Source organism: Dipodomys merriami, unplaced genomic scaffold, assembly GCF_024711535.1.
Source record: "Dipodomys merriami isolate MVZ:Mamm:240054 unplaced genomic scaffold, mDipMer1.0.p SCAF_91, whole genome shotgun sequence".
In the NCBI taxonomy this organism is placed as follows: Eukaryota; Metazoa; Chordata; class Mammalia; order Rodentia; family Heteromyidae; genus Dipodomys; species Dipodomys merriami.
In genome coordinates, this window is record NW_027206524.1 from 271,239 (window position 1) to 288,113 (window position 16,875).

Below are 16,875 nucleotides of genomic sequence, written 5' to 3' on the forward strand. Positions count from 1 at the left end.
GACGTGCAGGAGCCCCCGCGAGTGCGTGCGGATGGGTCCGCGGGCTTTCGGTTCCGGCAGCTCCTCCCTCTCTCCTCTCCCTCCCCTCTCCATCAGCGGCCGCTGTTTGAGGAAGAGTGCAGCGCTGTCTTCGTGAACCGTTGTCACCTGGTGACCTCTGAGCCAATCCGGGGGGGATGGGGGGGGCCCCATCCAAGACAGTTCTCCCGGTGCCAAGGCCGCACCCCACTCCCTGCTTCAGGCTTCCCGGCCTCTTCTGTGCGCCGGACATCTTCGGCTTGCACCTTAAGATGCAAGCAAGTCTAGCAAATTGCCTGGGAAAGTGGAGGGACAGCAGCACACACGGACACTAAATTGGGTTTGATCTGACGAACGAACTCGAATGCGAACGTTGCGGAACGAAGGTAGAGCTTAATTTCCGTTCCTGGCCTAGATACTGGGGGTATTTGCCATACACTGGCTTATTTGGATTTCCTCCTGAGATGTGGCCCCGTGTGGAAGCACCCCGAGAAAACTCGTAGGTACAACCTTACTCGATTACATGCATTTATTTACGTCATCCGGGAAGAGCCCCTAGAATTATGCCGAATTTGAGGAAGGAACTTGATTTTTTTGTCTTTTTTTTTTAAACTGGAATTTTGAGAGGTCAGTGTTTCTGGTGTTGGGGAGAGAGAGGGGGAAAAAAAAAACCTCAGAAAACAAGAACAGTGGTCATGATCTCTCCGTGGTGCTGAAGTAACAGTTCCCAAGTTCCGTTCCCTCGCAGTCAGGCTCTTGAGCCGTTTGCTTTGAGGCTGTAATGTTTACGTTTAGCCTTTACATTTTACTAGTATGTTTGTCTCTCAATGAGAACATCTAATTAAGCTAGTTATCAAATCAGACCAAGAACTTTAGTCTCTTATAGCAGACATTGGAAAATTACCTCTTTCCCGCTATGTTAACGCAAAACTAGAATTTCTCTTTAAATTTTTGTTGTCGTACTGTCACTGGCTCCAGACTGTGCTTGTCGCGGGGGTGGAGAAAAGGTGGGCGCGATAGGAATCCTCCGGTGCTGTGGGTTACAGGGTCCAGAGGACGCTGGCCTCGAAACTACATTTCCCACAAGCCTCGCTGCATCTCCCGTGAAGCCTTGCGCGCACGCAGGGGACGCTCAGGGAACAGGTTCCGGTGCGGAGCCAGGCAGCGCGGCCGGTCGGGGAGGTGAGTGTGAGAAGTCTGCGGTCTTGGTGGGTGCAGCCGCGGAGCGTTACGGTGGATGAACAGCTGAACGGTTCTCTCCCCGTCCCCTTCCCACCTCCGACACGTTGATTGTTGCAGGAAGTAGATCCTGTGTGTTATTTCTGTTGCGCCTGGTCTTCCGGGACTCCAGGCAGAGAGTTCCCCGCCCGGGCCCCGGTGGGCTCTATCGTGGGAGCCTAGGGGCGCCCCGGGCCTGTGGAGCTCAGGCCGCACTGGTCAGACTCGTTTGTCCGGAAACGTAGCGGAAGGACATGGAGTTTTTGATTCTTTGGGGAGGGGGGAAAGAGGGGATTGTTTCACATGCCACAATTTCAGTATTGATCACGGCGTACATATCCCAGTCCATTGACTTACGAGAAAATATACAAATTTTGCCGATTTCCTTTTAAGGTACCCGTTTTTATCTTCAAAAAACTTCTGAGCGCTTGGTGATGGCTATTGTATAGTGTGCTTAGCACACACAAGAATTCGCGGGGCGGTCCTGGCACGTGTTACATGACTAGGAACTCCTGCTTCACCCTGCTAAGGGTAGGTGTACTGGGGGGCCAAGGAGGTCTGAGTTAGGAGCTGTGAGCTCCTGTTCTTTTTGTTCCATGACTGGACTCGCCCCAGGTTTTTGTTAGCACGTTAGGTTAGGATACTCACTTTTCAGGAATTTTCGACTTTGATAATTTGGACTTTTGAGATTCAGATTAAAAAATCACTTAAACTATTTTAAAAAATTATCTTTGTACTCAGAATTGGGTTTTGTCCCAGTACTTTACGTATGCCTGAGATCATGCTGTATGGATTGCAACCAATTTGCTTCACTTTTAAGTTTACCTTTTCCCATATTAGTTCCCGAGGTAATTCTGTTTTCTCAACAGACATCATTGATGGACAGTTTTTAGTTGGAAACATGCCCTGTGCATAAGGTGTCACTGAATACACTTCTAAATGCTTAGTGAAACTGAGTTGAATGCATTATGTAGTCTCAAATACTATATATAAAAGTGTTGGGATGAATCATTCATGTGTCCATTCGTGTCTTCCTAAACAAGCAGACTGTTTATTCTGTCATCCTTAAGACTCCAGATTTTAGATATCCTTCACTACATTAGAAGTAGCAAAAATGGAAGTTCCATTATAAGGAGAGAATTCGTGATTTCATCTCTACCTAGTCTAGATTAATTTTTTTTTTATACATTGTGATGCCAGATATATCTGGAAGGGTTTTGTTTTTTGACAAACTGAGGTGCTAGGCTCATACTCACTAAGCTTGCTTGCTATTTTGAGTCATACCTGTAATCTGGCTTTTTACTCCTTGTTTTGGAGATGTAGTTTCTTTTCTGTATGATGTAGCATCAAGTTATGATCCTCCAGATCTCAGCATCTTGAGTAGCTAGGATTAAAGGTGTAAGCCACCAGTGCCTTCCTGTATTTTAAATTTCTGATGCAGTGTAGGAACAGCCTTTAAGTGATAAGACATAATTCCAAAGAAAATCTGTGGTGAACTATAAAAGATATGGTATTCCAGAAGTGAGAAGTGATAACTATGGTTGAGAATAGAGGGAAATATGTTACTGAAATAATCCTCAAACAAAATGTGGGTAAGAATCTTTCTAATGCTTTGGGGCATCTATTTAAAAGCATTTTACATAATTAACTTGACTTGCTTTAGTTATGGGGGCTGTCCTTTAGGACTGTAAAAAGCAGGGTTTTGTTCTTTCCCCTTGGCTCATTTACATGGTGTGAGTGCAGTGAATAGTCATGCCCTTGTTTTGAAATCATCTTCCTTTGGAATCTGTTTAATAGAAATAAGACTCAAGTTTATTAACTTCTAAAATTCTTTAATAGATGAGCTCATTGCTCACCAACTGTAAAAACACACTGAAAAGCAGTTCTCATTGGCCCATGGTAAAAAGGTTATCAATAGAAATTGTACTTATGAACTAGACAGAATACAAAGACCATGGAGGTTTTTCTTTCTCTAGCATGATTCTCTTGCAATTGCTGTATTTAAGAATGGAAATTCAGAAACTGAGGGATGTCTCATATCTATGTGATAATACAGCTAAGAAAGACCAGTATATAAAATTCTGTGGTTTTTGTTGTTTTCAATTTAAGAGATATTAAGAACCAGGCTATCCTACTCAATCCTGTAGACGGAGAGACAGGTAAAAAAAGACTTAAGAAGGAAAAAGAGGGAAGGGAAGCTTCTTAGGTATAACACCATTTGCAAGATCACAACGCACACCCCAACGAAGTGCAGATCTTTTCTTCTCAGTTGGCACTAAGTAATTGTTTGGAACATATACGTGTTGAGGCTTGGACTGAGGTTCCGTTCTGGAAAGCATCTGTTCTCTGACACCCCAGCGTAGCTCCTTCCTTTGATCTTCACCAGGTAACCGCATTGTGTCCCAGTCCCTTTTGTACTCAAAATATCGGGCTACCCGGTCTATCTTGCTCCGGTTTCGACTTAACTGGTCTAGCTTTGGGAGAATAAAAGACTTAGGTCTGCTGGCAACCATCAGGTCTTGTTCATAAACTGGTGGGCTCATTCCCGCTCTTTGTAAATAGCAAAGCAACTGTTCCTGGGTAATTCCTTCATCTTCATCTGGTAGATTAAGTTTTTGTGAAGTACTATCTTCAGATTCCCTGTCTTCTTGAAATTGCAGATTCATCAACCTTTGTCTTAAGTCCCAGAGATTCAGATCACTTTCTATGCTGCTGGCTGGCACAGAATCACTTTCTGTTTCACTGACAATCGACTCATCTGTCACTTGGACCTCCCCTCCTGGTTTTCTACGTAGCACCTTTCTCTTCATCACTGGCTTTCGGAGCCTTTGAGAGGCCTCTGAGACTGTGTCTGAAGTGACCTCACTTTCTGTGTGTTGGTATTGTGATTGCACAGGAAAAGCAGGTCTCTTTCCTGAAGTTACTGAAGCTTTACTGTAAGGATCATACTGGATAGACTGGGCATCTCTCCCAATATCTCCTTCACCCTGACCTGCACAGATATTGGTAAAAGCTGTAGCAGCTGCTAACATTCGTTCTTCTGGGTCCATATCAGTCCATTTTTGTCCATCAGGTCCCATGAGTTGTTCCATTGCTTCCTTTACACTGTAGGTCTGCCTATAAGATATAACACTTATCAGTTCTGACACATTTCCATTTTACAAATTGCTCATTCTCACCTCAATTTTAAGGAGTCATGCTGAAAAAGAAAGGCCAATGTACTATAAACCCAGTAATCTTTTTTTTTTTTTTTTTTTTTTTTTGGGTCCGGTCGTGGGGCCTGAACTCTGGGCCTGGGCGCTGTCCCTCAGCTCTTCAGCTCAAGGCTAGCGCTCTACCACTTGAGCCACAGTGCCACTTCTGGCTTTTTTCTTTTTGCTTATGTGGTGCTGAGGAATCTAACCCAGGGCCTCTTCTATGCAAGGCAAGTGCTCTACCACTGAGCCACCTTCCCACCCCCCAAACCCAGTAATCTTAACAGATAAAGACAAACAGGATAGTGTGGGAGTTGTTGGTAGGGCATTGATGAGCTCCAGGCAATCAATCTATTACTTGCTTTCATCTTCACTATCTTCTTGCCCATTCCCACTTCCTATTGCTTTGCCACATTTAGTAGCTCTAGAAAGGTAGGTTATGACATAAAAACTTGAGAACATGTGCTGTAGGGCATAATGCTTAATGTACATTATGCAACAGGTGCTTAGAAGGTACTATATGTACCTGGCGTTACTCTGTGTGGTCACAATTGTAGGATGAGATCTTGAGTAAAATAATGCATCAGGGAGCTAAATAACTTGCCCGAAGTTACACAGCCAGTAACTAAGAGAGCTGAAATTTTGACTCAGGCACTTGGGCTTCAGAATGACTTAACCTGAAGAACCATCAAAAAAGGCACTATTATGCTTATACTCACACACAGATGTATACATGCATATTTTTCTGTGCATCATTAATTTTAATATATTCCTATAGTTGCTAAATCTACTCATTCTAGTTACCCTGCCATAGAAATGACTTTTAGTACCCAAATCAAACAGCCAAATACCCAGTGTTAGTTTCATGCCTAGAGCTTAATATCTGCTGCCTGCTATTTTTCTTTTAAAATTAAAAATCCAACATATGCATATAACTTAAAGCAAGGACTTCATGACTATGTTGCACTTAGGATGTCTCTAGAATTTTTCATGTTCATATATACATTTTTATACTAAAAGCAGGAAGGCCATTTGAGCATTAATAACATCATTCTGCAGAGGCAGAAAGCTGGACAGATGACCAGAAGTGTTGGAGAAGCATACATGTCTGTCTAGTCATGTACCAAATGATTTCTCAGTTTTTATATGGCCATGGGCCAAACATTCCCCATTCCTGCTATAAAGGAAAGCAGCACAAAACTCTGAACTCTAAAATGTTTTCAGTTCACAGCTACAGCTGTATCAGCTGGCTTCCAAATATATTGGCACAGGATCTTTTTTTTTTGTCGGTAGTGGGCCTGAACTTGAGCCTGGGTGCTGTCCCTGAGCTCTTCAGCTCAATGCTAGTGCTCTACCACTTGAGCCACATCACCACTTCTGGCTTTTTCTGCTTATGTGGCGCTGAGGAATTGAACCTAGGGGCCTCATACATGTAAGGCAAGTACTCCACCACTGTGCACCACCTTTCTAGCCCCTCAGGATCATTTTAAAGTTGCACTGAATTCCAATACCTGTATAAAAAATTTTAAGTCAGTCCCTTATTAACAGCATTTACGTTTACAATCACTTATTAAAAACTTAAACCAGCTTGTAAATTTTAACATACTTGTGCAAGCACATTGTGAGAATGGGTCAAAAGATGTGTGCTCAGTTTTGACAACTATTGCCAATGTACTTACCTCTAAGGAATAGAACCTACAGTCTATTAACAGCACTCGCTTCTCCATTCCCTCTCTTCATTTTTTTTTTCTTAAATGGGTGTGCTGGTTCTTTGGTTTGAACTCAGGTTCTGAGCTGTGTCCCACGGGTTCTGGCTTTCTGGTGGTTAATTTTGGAGATATGGATCTCATGGACTTTCCTGCCTAGGCTGGCTTTGAACTACTTCCTCATATCTCAGCCTCCTAAGTAGCTATAATTACAGGGGTGAGGTCCTGATTCCTGGCCTCATAGTGGTTTTACATCAGACTCTCATCCTTGCTGCCAATTCCATCAAAATTCTCATATACTCTGAATTTATATAACTTCAGTAAACCTTTAGGAAATGGTTGGTCTTTGTCCATTTATCCCAGAGATTGCTGGACTTTGTCTTATTACCCTTTTGTTAAAACAGATTATATATTCATAAATACATATTAAAGCCCTTTGCCACTCATTTTACTTCTCATTCTGTTACTTTTTTTTTTCTTTGAGTAGTGCATGCTAGGCAGGCACTCTACCAATGAGCTATGTGTTTAATTTTGAAAAAAAATTTTTTTTTTGGTGGCAGGAGTTTTTCTTTTCAGGTTAAGTCACATTTTGAAAGGGATTCCAGATTTTTAGAGTGCTTTCCATAGAAATATGCTTCCACAAGAAAAAGTTACTGGGGGCTGGGAAGGTGGCTCAGTGGTAGAGCGCTTGCTTTGCATGCTCAAGGCCCTGGGTTCGATTCCTCAGCACCACATAAGCAAAAAGAAAAAAAAGCCGGAAGTGGCGCTGTGGCTCAAGTGGTAGAGCGCTAGCCTTGAGCTGAAGAGCTGAGGGACAGCGCCCAGGCCCAGAGTTCAGGCCCCACGACCGGACCCAAAAAAAAATTATAAAAAAAAAAAAAAAAAAAGAAAAAGTTACTGTTTTCTTCCAGTAGTACATGTAAATAGTCTACTCAACATAAACACACAAACTCAAAGGGCAATAACTAAATGACCTACCTAGACACAGATGACCTTGCTTTACAACAGTTGTGGAGATGATCTTCTGTAACTAAGTAACCATCAGTTACAGGTTATCTAGGACTGTTCCACTCTTAAGGATGTTGTATGGTTACTCCTCGATTATTGAAATATACCAGGAATTTTAACATCAATATCCAAATTACATCATTAGACTGACTCTTGGAACTGTTAGAAGTACAGAAATCTTTTATCAAAACATTAAATTTGGCTTTAAAGGGGGAGGGGGAGGGTTGAGGGGGATGAGGGAGGATGATGCAGGAGGTGACAGATCAAAATGCATTGTACTTGTAAACTAATTTTTTGTTTTTTTGTTTTTTTTGGGGGGTCCGGTTGTGGGGCCTGAACTCTGGGCCTGGGCGCTGTCCCTCAGCTCTTCAGCTCAAGGCTAGCGCTCTACCACTTGAGCCACAGTGCCACTTCTGGCTTTTTTCTTTTTGCTTATGTGGTGCTGGGGAATCGAACCCAGGGCCTCAGGCATGCAAGGCAAGTACTCTACCACTGAGCCACCTTCCCAGCCCGTAAACTAATTTTTTGAATGGTAACTTTTGTACAGCTGCAAAGATAATTTAAGAAACAAATTTGGCTTTACAAGTTCAGTAATACATAGTTACCTTTTTTCTGTCATCAAAACTTCTTTAAGTACAGCTTGTCTCCAGCCAGGTTCTACTTCCAATGTAAAGTATAATCACTGATAATATTTCTTCAATTAGGCAACTTCTGTTGTGCCACCTCTGAAACAATAAAATATTGGATACTGTAATATGAGCCACTTCATTATCTGGAACACTGGAAAAGAACAGAAACTCAGTAATAGTTCTAAGTAGCCCATAAAAATAACTATTATTAGAAAAATTAGATGGATATGAAAATTCAGAAGGAAATGTGTTACAGGGGGAGAAAGGATCATCTTGGTTAATATAGAGAAATGAAATCTAGATATTTTATCTAATTTTTAAAAGTAAATTTAAAAAACCCCTTATCAACAATAGGTGAATATTTTTCCTTCTCTCCTGTGAACTGGCTACATATAATGTAAAAGAATAATGTCTGGATGATCATCCCACACTTTAGTGCTTGTTTCTAGAATAAGCAAATACTCTGGGCATCAAGTTAAAGATTAGAAGCTACTTGAATATAAGGATACAACACTAAAGAAATGCATACTGAAATGTATTCTTCTGTTCTCTTTTCAGGTAGGGTGGACCTCTATGATTAATTATTCTCGGGGTTGTTCTATCATGGCTGAGAATGACACAGACAGAAACCAGGTTGAGAAACTTCTAAAAAGAGTACAAGAACTGGAGCAGGAAGTACAAAGACTTAAGAAAGACCAGGCCAACAACATCGGAGACTCACACATTAAAGAAAATTCTTTAGGATCTGGAAAGAGTAAGCGTACATTTGACTTCAGTGCACATGGCCGAAGACATGTAGCCCTAAGAATAGCCTATCTGGGCTGGGGGTACCAGGGCTTTGCTAGTCAGGAAAACACAAACAATACCATTGAAGAGAAACTATTTGAGGCCTTAACCAAGACGCGATTAGTAGAAAACAGACAGACCTCCAACTATCACCGGTGTGGTCGCACAGACAAAGGAGTTAGTGCCTTCGGCCAGGTAAGGACCAGGAAACTTTCTCAAAGCAAGCTATCCTATACCAGTACATCTAGGCAGCCATACTGAATGCTGAGATAATCTATCTCTGAAACAGTGTTTTTCTCTGATTCCACAGGTTATTTCTCTTGACCTACGTTCTCAGTTTCCAAGGGGCAAGGATACAGAAGCTGCTCATTTAAACAATGAAACCAATGATCCTGCAAAAGAGATCCGTTACACCCACATTCTCAATCGAGTACTCCCTCGGGACATCCGTGTACTGGCCTGGGCCCCTGTAGAACCTAGCTTCAGTGCTAGGTTCAGCTGTCTAGAACGGACATACCGATATTTCTTCCCTCGTGCTGATTTAGATATTATAGCCATGAATTGTGCAGCTCAGAAGTATGTTGGCACCCATGATTTCAGGAACTTGTGTAAAATGGATGTGGCTAATGGAGTGATTAATTTCCAGAGGACAATTCTGTCTGCTCAGGTGCGGATAGTGGGCCAGAGCCTGAGTGAAGAGAGGTGGCAAGAACCTTTCCAGTTATGCCAGTTTGAAGTGACTGGTCAGGCATTCCTGTATCATCAAGTCCGCTGTATGATGGCTGTCCTCTTTCTGATTGGCCAAGGAATGGAGAAGCCAGAAGTTATTGATGAATTGCTGAACATAGAGAAAAATCCCCAGAAACCTCAATACAGGTAAGCTAAACCAAACCAAACTAAACCATAAAAGACAACAACAAAAAAACTAAACTATAGTCTGTCTAGATAACTTAAGTCACTGATTCTGCCGCATGGAACTTTTAATTTGCAAAATGTTAACATGTGACTGATGGCTTCTAATTTTCTCACTGCTCTAAGCCCGATAGTGATACAACATGTGTAGGCTTCTTAGTTTTTGTAAAAGCACGTTATTACACCATCTTTTCCTTTTTCTGAATTTATGTTACCAGGTAATTAAGTTCTGGTAAAATTAAAACATGAGGGCTGGGAAGGTTGCTCAGTGATAGAGCGCTTGCCTTGCATGCAAGAGGCCCTGGGTTCGATTCCTCAGCACCACATAAGCAAAAAGAAAAAAACTGCAATTGGCGCTGTGGCTCATGTGGTAGAGCACTAGCCTTGAACTGAAGAGCTGAGGGACAGCGCCCAGGCCCAGAGTTCAGGCCCCACGACTGGACACACACACAAAAAAAACAAAAGTTAAAACATGAGTATTGAAACTATTCCTGTTGAACCTCATCTTGTTTCACTCAGTAGTCCAAGCTGCTGAAACAGAAAATGCAGAAAATCAATTTTTTTCTTCTGAGAACAAGCTGAGGTCAGGTAGATACCATTAATTTACCACAAAGCTGTGAAAAATGCCATAAACATTTGGATAAATGCTACCATTTAAAATTGTGCAGCATCATAGGGTCGTGGCAGTACACCTCCTGATGACTTGTTACCTAATATAGATAAAATTGGCCCATAAAGGGTGTATGTATGTGAAATAGTAATAAAGTTGTTCCAGGTTAAAATTATCTTCTTAGCAATGACAGTGGTGACTTCTCCCACCAAAGCCCCTTTTTACCCAGTTAACATCAGTTTTTAAAAGAACTAATAGACTGCTGCTATGTATTCTCATACTTCTTCTCTTTCTAGTATGGCTGTGGAATTTCCTCTAGTCTTGTACGACTGTAAGTTTGAAAATATCCAGTGGATCTATGATCAGGAGGTTCAGGAATTCAATGTTACCCATCTACAACAACTCTGGGCCAGTCACGCAGTTAAGACCCACATGCTGTATAGTATGCTACAAGGACTGGACTCTGTTACCTTGCCCTGTGGGACAGGACCAGGTATGGATGACGCAACAGAATGGAAAGACACTAAGCCCTCTATCATAAAGCAGACCAGTGCCTTCATAGAAGGAATAAAAATGCGCACGTACAGGCCCCTCATGGATCGTCCTAAATGCCAAGGATTGGAATCCCGGATCCAGCATTTTGTACGTAGAGGACGCATTGAGGACCCACATTTACTCCATAAGGATGAAACAAAAATCAGAAGAGACTGTAATGACACACTAGAGGAAGAGAATACTATTTTGGAGAAACCAACAAAGAGAGTCTGTGTTGATGCAGAAATTAAAAACATAAGTTAATCATGTATGTAGATAGAAAGTACATACAAAAAGTTTCATTGCAAGAAGTCTTAGGGATTCTGATCACTTTTTTAAGTAAAAGTAAGGCCTGATAAAGGAAATTCTGACATGACAAGACTTAAAACGTTGTATTATCACAGTCCAAAAGTATTAAGAGATGGAAGAAAAAGGTCATCGCAAATTATTTATATGTGGGCACTTATGTTCAAATTCATTATTTATATGTGTGCCTTATGTTCAAATTCATTAAAACCTGTGGCAAGTATCATGTTTGTGGTGTTATTCCTTTCCCTGGCAATGAAATAATCACTACTCATCTTGAGTCCTCATGAAGAGCTTTGGAGTGTGTTTCCTAAGAGAATTTAAAAATATCAAATTCTGTCAGTTAACAATCAGATAAACTGTTTAGTGCTAGGTGTGCATGTACCTAATTGATAGGTGTAGGTACAGGGTGTGTAAGTCTTAAGTGCAGAGGTGTGTATGTAAATGTTTCCGAAATGCAATTGTTATAGGTTGGCTCATGAGCCAGTGTTTGCCAACTCCTGGACTGTCTGTCTTAAAAAAAAAGTCCAGCTGGATTCCTGTAATCCCTAGGTACTCAGGAGGCTGAGATCTGAGTATCATGGTTTAAAGACAGCCCCATGCAGGAAAGTCTGCTAGACTACAAGTTAACCACTAAAAAACGGTTAGTGGATCTATGGCCCAAGAGATAAGATTGCTAACCTTGAGTAAAGCTTAGGGATAATGCCCAGGCCCTGAGTGCAAGCCCTAGGACTGGCACAACAAAAAAAGGTATATACAAGCTGGAATTCTGCACAAGTGAGACCCAGTTAAGTGGGAGAAAGAATGGGTTTTGTTTGTCTCAAAGCAAAGTCACTCCTTAAAATTTATTTATAAATGTCAATATTCAGAAGTGTTTAAAGTTCTTAATACATTCCTGAATCAAAACAATAATGATAAAAATTGCCATTATACTAGTGTTATCCAACTTGATGATAAGGCTCTTGTTTACCAACCAAGAAATAATTACATTTATTCCCACCTATGTTCAAGACTCCAGATGTACAATGGATTCTCAGCTCATGGTGCTAGTTAAAAAGCATATAGGACAACACAAACAACACCCAACCTAGTAAACTGATGCTAAGCCCAACAGAAGCTCAGCAGATGGACTGCACAAGTAAGGCTTCACTAAGAGTTCCAGTTTTAGAAAAATTAAAGAGTGATGTGCCCATCACTGAAGAGGAGGTGCAGTACAATAGCTTTTACATCCCAGCAGAGAGGAAACTAGAAAATATCCCCATTTTAGAGATGGGGAATAGTGATCTTAAACAATTTAAGATTTGTCCCTGAATTTTTAAAATCTTGTTTTTAGTGTTGTGTCATCACTGAATACAGCAGAACATCCTTAAACATGTAAAAACAAACCACTTTCTTTGGTCCAGCCAGTTTAAACTTGGGGCCTTGCTTTCTTCCTAGGCAAGAGCTCTACACCTGAGCCACATCTCCACCCCTTCTTGCTTTAGTTTACCTTTCAGTTAGGCCTCTCACATCGCTGAGATTATAGGTATGAAACCCCATGCTTGGCTCATTTGTTGATAGATCATCTTACTAGCTTTTGGTTTGGGCTGGCCTCAAAACCAGGTTGCTCAGCTGGACTAATGGATTACAGGCATGAGTCACTACACTGACCAAAGTTACTTTCTCAATTTCTTATTTCAATGTGCCTTGATTGGCATTAATTTTGTTTTGTTTTGTTTTGGTTCTGAATAAGAAGTAAACCTAGAAAAGAAAAATAGAGTTTAAGAAATCTTTTCTCATGGGGCTGGGAAGGTGGCTCAGTGGTAGAGTGCTTGCCTTGCATGCTCAAGGCCCTGGGTTCGATTCCCCAGCACCACATAAGCAAAAAGTAAAAAAGCCAGAAGTGGTGCTGTGGCTCAAGTGGTACAGCGCTAGCCTTGAGCTGAAGAGCTGAAGGACAGCACCCAGGCCCAGAGTTCAGGCCCCACGACCGGACCCGAAAAAATAAAAAATAAAAAAGAACCTTGCGGGGGAGGTTTGGGTGGGGGGGGAGGATGGGAAGGGATGGGAAGGGGAAACAAAGGAGGAGGCTACACAATGCTTGATAAGAAATGTACTCATTATCTTGCCCATGTAATTGTAACCCCTCTGTACAGTATTTTCACAATCAAAAAAAGGAAAAAAGAAATCTGTGGGCTGGAAGCATGGAAGCATAGCTAGAGTGGCAGAATGCCTAACTACTAAGTGTAAGGCTCTTGATTTAAACCCCCCTCCTCCCAAAAGTCAATTCTAAAACAATGACACATAGAACAAAAGCACTAAAAGCTATGTTAACAGATTTCATCTGAAGAGGCAAAAGACAGGATCAGAGGGAGATCTTCAAGTAAAATTATTTCAAATGCTATCAAGTCCTGAAAAAGTAAGCATTTAAACTACCTCTCTCCCTTCTTCCTTCCCGTATACCAGGGTTGAACTCTGGGCCTTGCACTCTTTAACTTGGCTTGCTTGCTCGGCTGGTGCTCTACCACTTAATGAATGGGAGGTGTTTGGACCACTACCCTCCAGGTCTCAACCTCCTGAGTATCTAGGATTACAGGCGTGGGTCACTGGGTTAGTGATTAAACTGGCTTTCCAATCTTATTATTGACAGTTACCAGAGAAATAATCAGGACAGTCAGCATAGATGGAGCAAACGAAAAGCCCCAAATGTCTTTACGAAATTACTTGTTACAGAGGGAGTATTTAAGTGATGCAGTGTCCCCCCAAAAAACTTAAGTGATGCAGTGTCCTAGGTTTAGTTATGTACAAGTGGAAGGATTTCAAGAGTGGAATGGAAGGTATTTTTCAGTGTAGATACAGCAGAATTACAGAGAGGTTACTGCAGTTAGATTCCTCTACCACATAGAAGTGGGCAGCCTAAAGAATCAAGCATTAAGCTGAGTACTGGTTGCTCACACATGTAATTCTAGCTACTTGTGAGGCTGAGCATAGGAGAATCATGGTTTGAGGCCAGCCTGGACAGAAAAGTTAGTGCGACCCCTTTCTCAAAACTATAGCTCAACACAGTGGTACGCACTTGTTATCCTAAATTATGTGGAAGGCTGAGTGTAGGAGGGTCATGATTCCAGGCCTGCCTGGGCAGAAAAGTCTGTAAAACTCCCATTTCAGCAGAGGGAGCTGGACCAGGTTGTGCATCCCTGTGATCCCAGCAACTATGGGAAGCCTAATGTAGGCTCAGTCTAGGCTGCCCAGGAAGGAAACGAGACACTATCTTAAAAATAATCAGGGGAAAAAACCCAAACCAAACAAACCAAGTGGCTCAGTGGTAGTGCCAGACTAGCAAGCTTGAGGCACTGTATTCAAACCCAAATACCATACATTCATTAAAAATACTAGTCTAGCTCTAAGGGTAGTGGCCTATATATATAATCCCAGCTACTAAGGAAGTGGACATGAGGAGGATCAAATTTTGGGGCAAAAGCTCAAGATCTTACCTAAAGAAAAAAACCCAAGGGGCTGGGAAGTTGGCTCAGTGGTAGAGCGCTTGCCTTGCATGCTTGAGGTCCTGGGTTCGATTCCTCAGCACCACATAAACAAAAAAGAAAAAAGCCAGAAGTGGCGCTGTGACTCAAGTGGTAAGAGCGATAAGCCTTGAGCTGAAGAGCTGAGGGATAGCGCCCAGGCCCAGAGTTCAGGCCCCATGACCGGACCCTCTCCCCCCCCCCAAAAAAAGAAAAAAAACCAAAACCTAAAATTGAAAGGACTGCAAGCTCAAGTAGTTGAGCACTCTTGCTGCAGAGTACTTCCCTAAGTGGGAGGCTCTGATTCTAATCCTCTATCCTGACAGGTTAAAAAAAAATACTTCTAGGGGCTGGGAAGGTGGCTCAGTGGTAGAGCGCTTACCTTGCATGCCTGAGGCCCTGGGTTCGATTCCTCAGCACCACATAAGAAAAAAGCCGGAAGTGGCGCTGTGGCTCAAGTGGTAGAGTGCTAGCCTTGAGCTGAAGAGCTGAGGGACAGCGCCCAGGCCCAGAGTTCAGGCAACACGACCGGACCAAAAAAAAAAAAAAGAATTTCTACATTTGATGTAGAAACATATTCTTTGTATATTACTGATGGAATGAGGCACAATGTATTTGGCTAGTACTCAACCATTTGAACCATGCCTCCAGCCCTGCTTTTTACATGTTAATTGGGAGATGGTGCCTTGAAGACTTTCCTGTTCAGGCTGGTTTTGAACCTCAATCCACTAGGTCTTGGCCTTCCTGAGTAGCTAGGATTACAGGTATGGACCACATGCTTGGCAGTATTGGCCACATTTAAGATAGGATCTTGCTTCTTAACCAGAATCAAGCCTGGGCCAGGGCCCTCCTATTTTTTGCTCTCCACTATAGCTCGACTCACAGGCACATGCCACTAACTCCCTGTATTTTCTACTGAGAAAGGTCTCGTGAACTACCCAGGCTGCCTTGGAAGTAGGATCCTCTCCATCTCAGCTAGAATGACATATGCATTATTAATTGGCTTGTGTGATTTTTGTTGTTGTTGTTTGCCAGACCTGGGGCTTGAACTCAGGGCCTTGGGTACTGTCCCCGAGCTGCTTTTTGCTCAAGGCCAACACTTCTACCACTTGAGCCACAAGCACCACTTCCTGCTTTTTTCTGTGTTATGTGGTACTGAGGAATCGAACCCAGGGCTTCATGCAGGCTAGACACACACTCTACCTACCACTGAGCCACCTTCCCAGCCAGTGTGCGGTTTTGTTGTTGTTTTTAAATAAAGGACTTAAGGCTCCCTTTAGGGTAGGGCTGCACTTGGCCCTACAACCTTAGCTCACTCCGGGGAGGCATTGTCTGTTAGGAAGTGAGAAGGCTTGTTTGTTTGTTTGTTTTGAACAACAACAAGCCCACCGCCCCCCCCCCCGCATCCCTCCCTAGGGACGGTCCCTGGCCTCCCCCCCCCCCCCCCCCGCCCGCATCCCTCCCTAGGGACGGTCCCCGGCCTCCCCCCCCCCCCCGTATCCCTCCCTAGGGAGGGTCCCCGGCCTCCCCCCCCCCGCATCCCTCCCTAGGGACGGTCCCCGGCCTTCTCCCCCCCATCCCCATCCCTCCCTAGGGACCGTCCCCGGCCTCCCCCCGGCAGCCCGCACGACGTGTGACCTCGAGCGCCTGCGGACACCCCGCGCCCCGCAGCGAGCACCGCACGGCGTTCAGCAAACCCACCCCGGGCTCCTCGGCACTGCGGGTGCGTGATGCCCCGGGGGACCCGGACAGGCCCTTCCCTCACCGCCCCCAGCACACTCGTCCTGTACCACCCAACCCGAACCTGCGCAACCCCCAACCCCGCCGCTCCCCGCGTCCGCCCCGCTCACCCGCGTCCCCGCACTCCGCTCGCCGCGCCGAGTCCTAGAGCCCACCCGGCTCGCCGAGCGCCGTGGGCTTCCGTTAGCGTCCTCCGGCCGCGCAGGCGCAGAAGACACTGCCGTTAACGACCCGGGTTTAAACCCCGCGAGCAAACCCGCGCCCTCGGCCCCGCCCCACGGCCCTCTGATTGGTCTCTAGAGCAAACGTCTTCCATACCTGCATTTTAATTGGTTCACATTTTCTTTCGGCCCCACCTCCCACAGGAACCCGGAAGCCCGGGATTGAGGGCGCCTACTTGGAGCTGTCCAAACCTGCGTGGCCTGCGCGTGTAAACCGTTGCCGTTGGTGTTAAATCTGGAGGTGTGGTTAGGTTTTGGAAGTGGAGTGACTCGGAGATTCCTGGTTAATACATTTCACTTGTATTTGTGCCAGTACTGGAGCTTGAACTCAAGGTTTAAATGCTGGCCTTTAGCTTTTTTGTTCTACTGGGTGAATCACAGCTTCACTTCTTGGCTTTTTGCGGGTTAATTTGAGATAAGTGTCTCACCACATCTTTCCTGCCCCGATTGGCTTGGAATCACAATCCTCTAGCCCTCAACCTCTGAGGTGGTT

The 16,875-nt window shown here is 43.8% G+C and overlaps 2 protein-coding genes across 7 annotated transcripts; one reads left to right on the forward strand and one right to left on the reverse strand.

The window, feature by feature from the left end:
• The first annotated feature begins 384 nt into the window (after positions 1-384).
• On the forward strand, positions 385-11,144 carry Pus3 (pseudouridine synthase 3). 5 transcript variants are annotated; one of them, XM_070013465.1, is made up of 5 exons: positions 1,101-1,200; positions 1,630-1,767; positions 8,332-8,754; positions 8,870-9,435; positions 10,378-11,144. In XM_070013465.1, exons 2-5 carry the CDS (start codon positions 1,735-1,737, stop codon positions 10,877-10,879), a joined length of 1,524 nt encoding a protein of 507 aa, XP_069869566.1. In that variant the 5' UTR covers positions 1,101-1,200; positions 1,630-1,734; the 3' UTR covers positions 10,880-11,144. The 5 variants fall into 5 exon arrangements, with proteins under 5 accessions (XP_069869571.1, XP_069869570.1, XP_069869566.1 ...); XM_070013466.1 differs by lacking the exon at positions 1,101-1,200 and adding an exon at positions 1,207-1,270; XM_070013470.1 differs by lacking the exons at positions 1,101-1,200; positions 1,630-1,767 and adding an exon at positions 385-404.
• Positions 3,048-16,360, reverse strand: LOC138821330 (centriolar and ciliogenesis-associated protein HYLS1-like). 2 transcript variants are annotated; one of them, XM_070013474.1, is made up of 4 exons: positions 16,272-16,360; positions 7,750-7,869; positions 7,115-7,303; positions 3,048-4,353 (listed from the first exon to the last, which is right to left on the reverse strand). In XM_070013474.1, the coding sequence occupies exon 4, from the start codon at positions 4,326-4,328 to the stop codon at positions 3,408-3,410; it is 921 nt and encodes a 306-aa protein (XP_069869575.1). In that variant the 5' UTR covers positions 4,329-4,353; positions 7,115-7,303; positions 7,750-7,869; positions 16,272-16,360; the 3' UTR covers positions 3,048-3,407. The 2 variants fall into 2 exon arrangements, with proteins under 2 accessions (XP_069869575.1, XP_069869574.1); XM_070013473.1 differs by lacking the exon at positions 7,115-7,303.
• Positions 16,361-16,875: the final 515 nt, after the last annotated feature.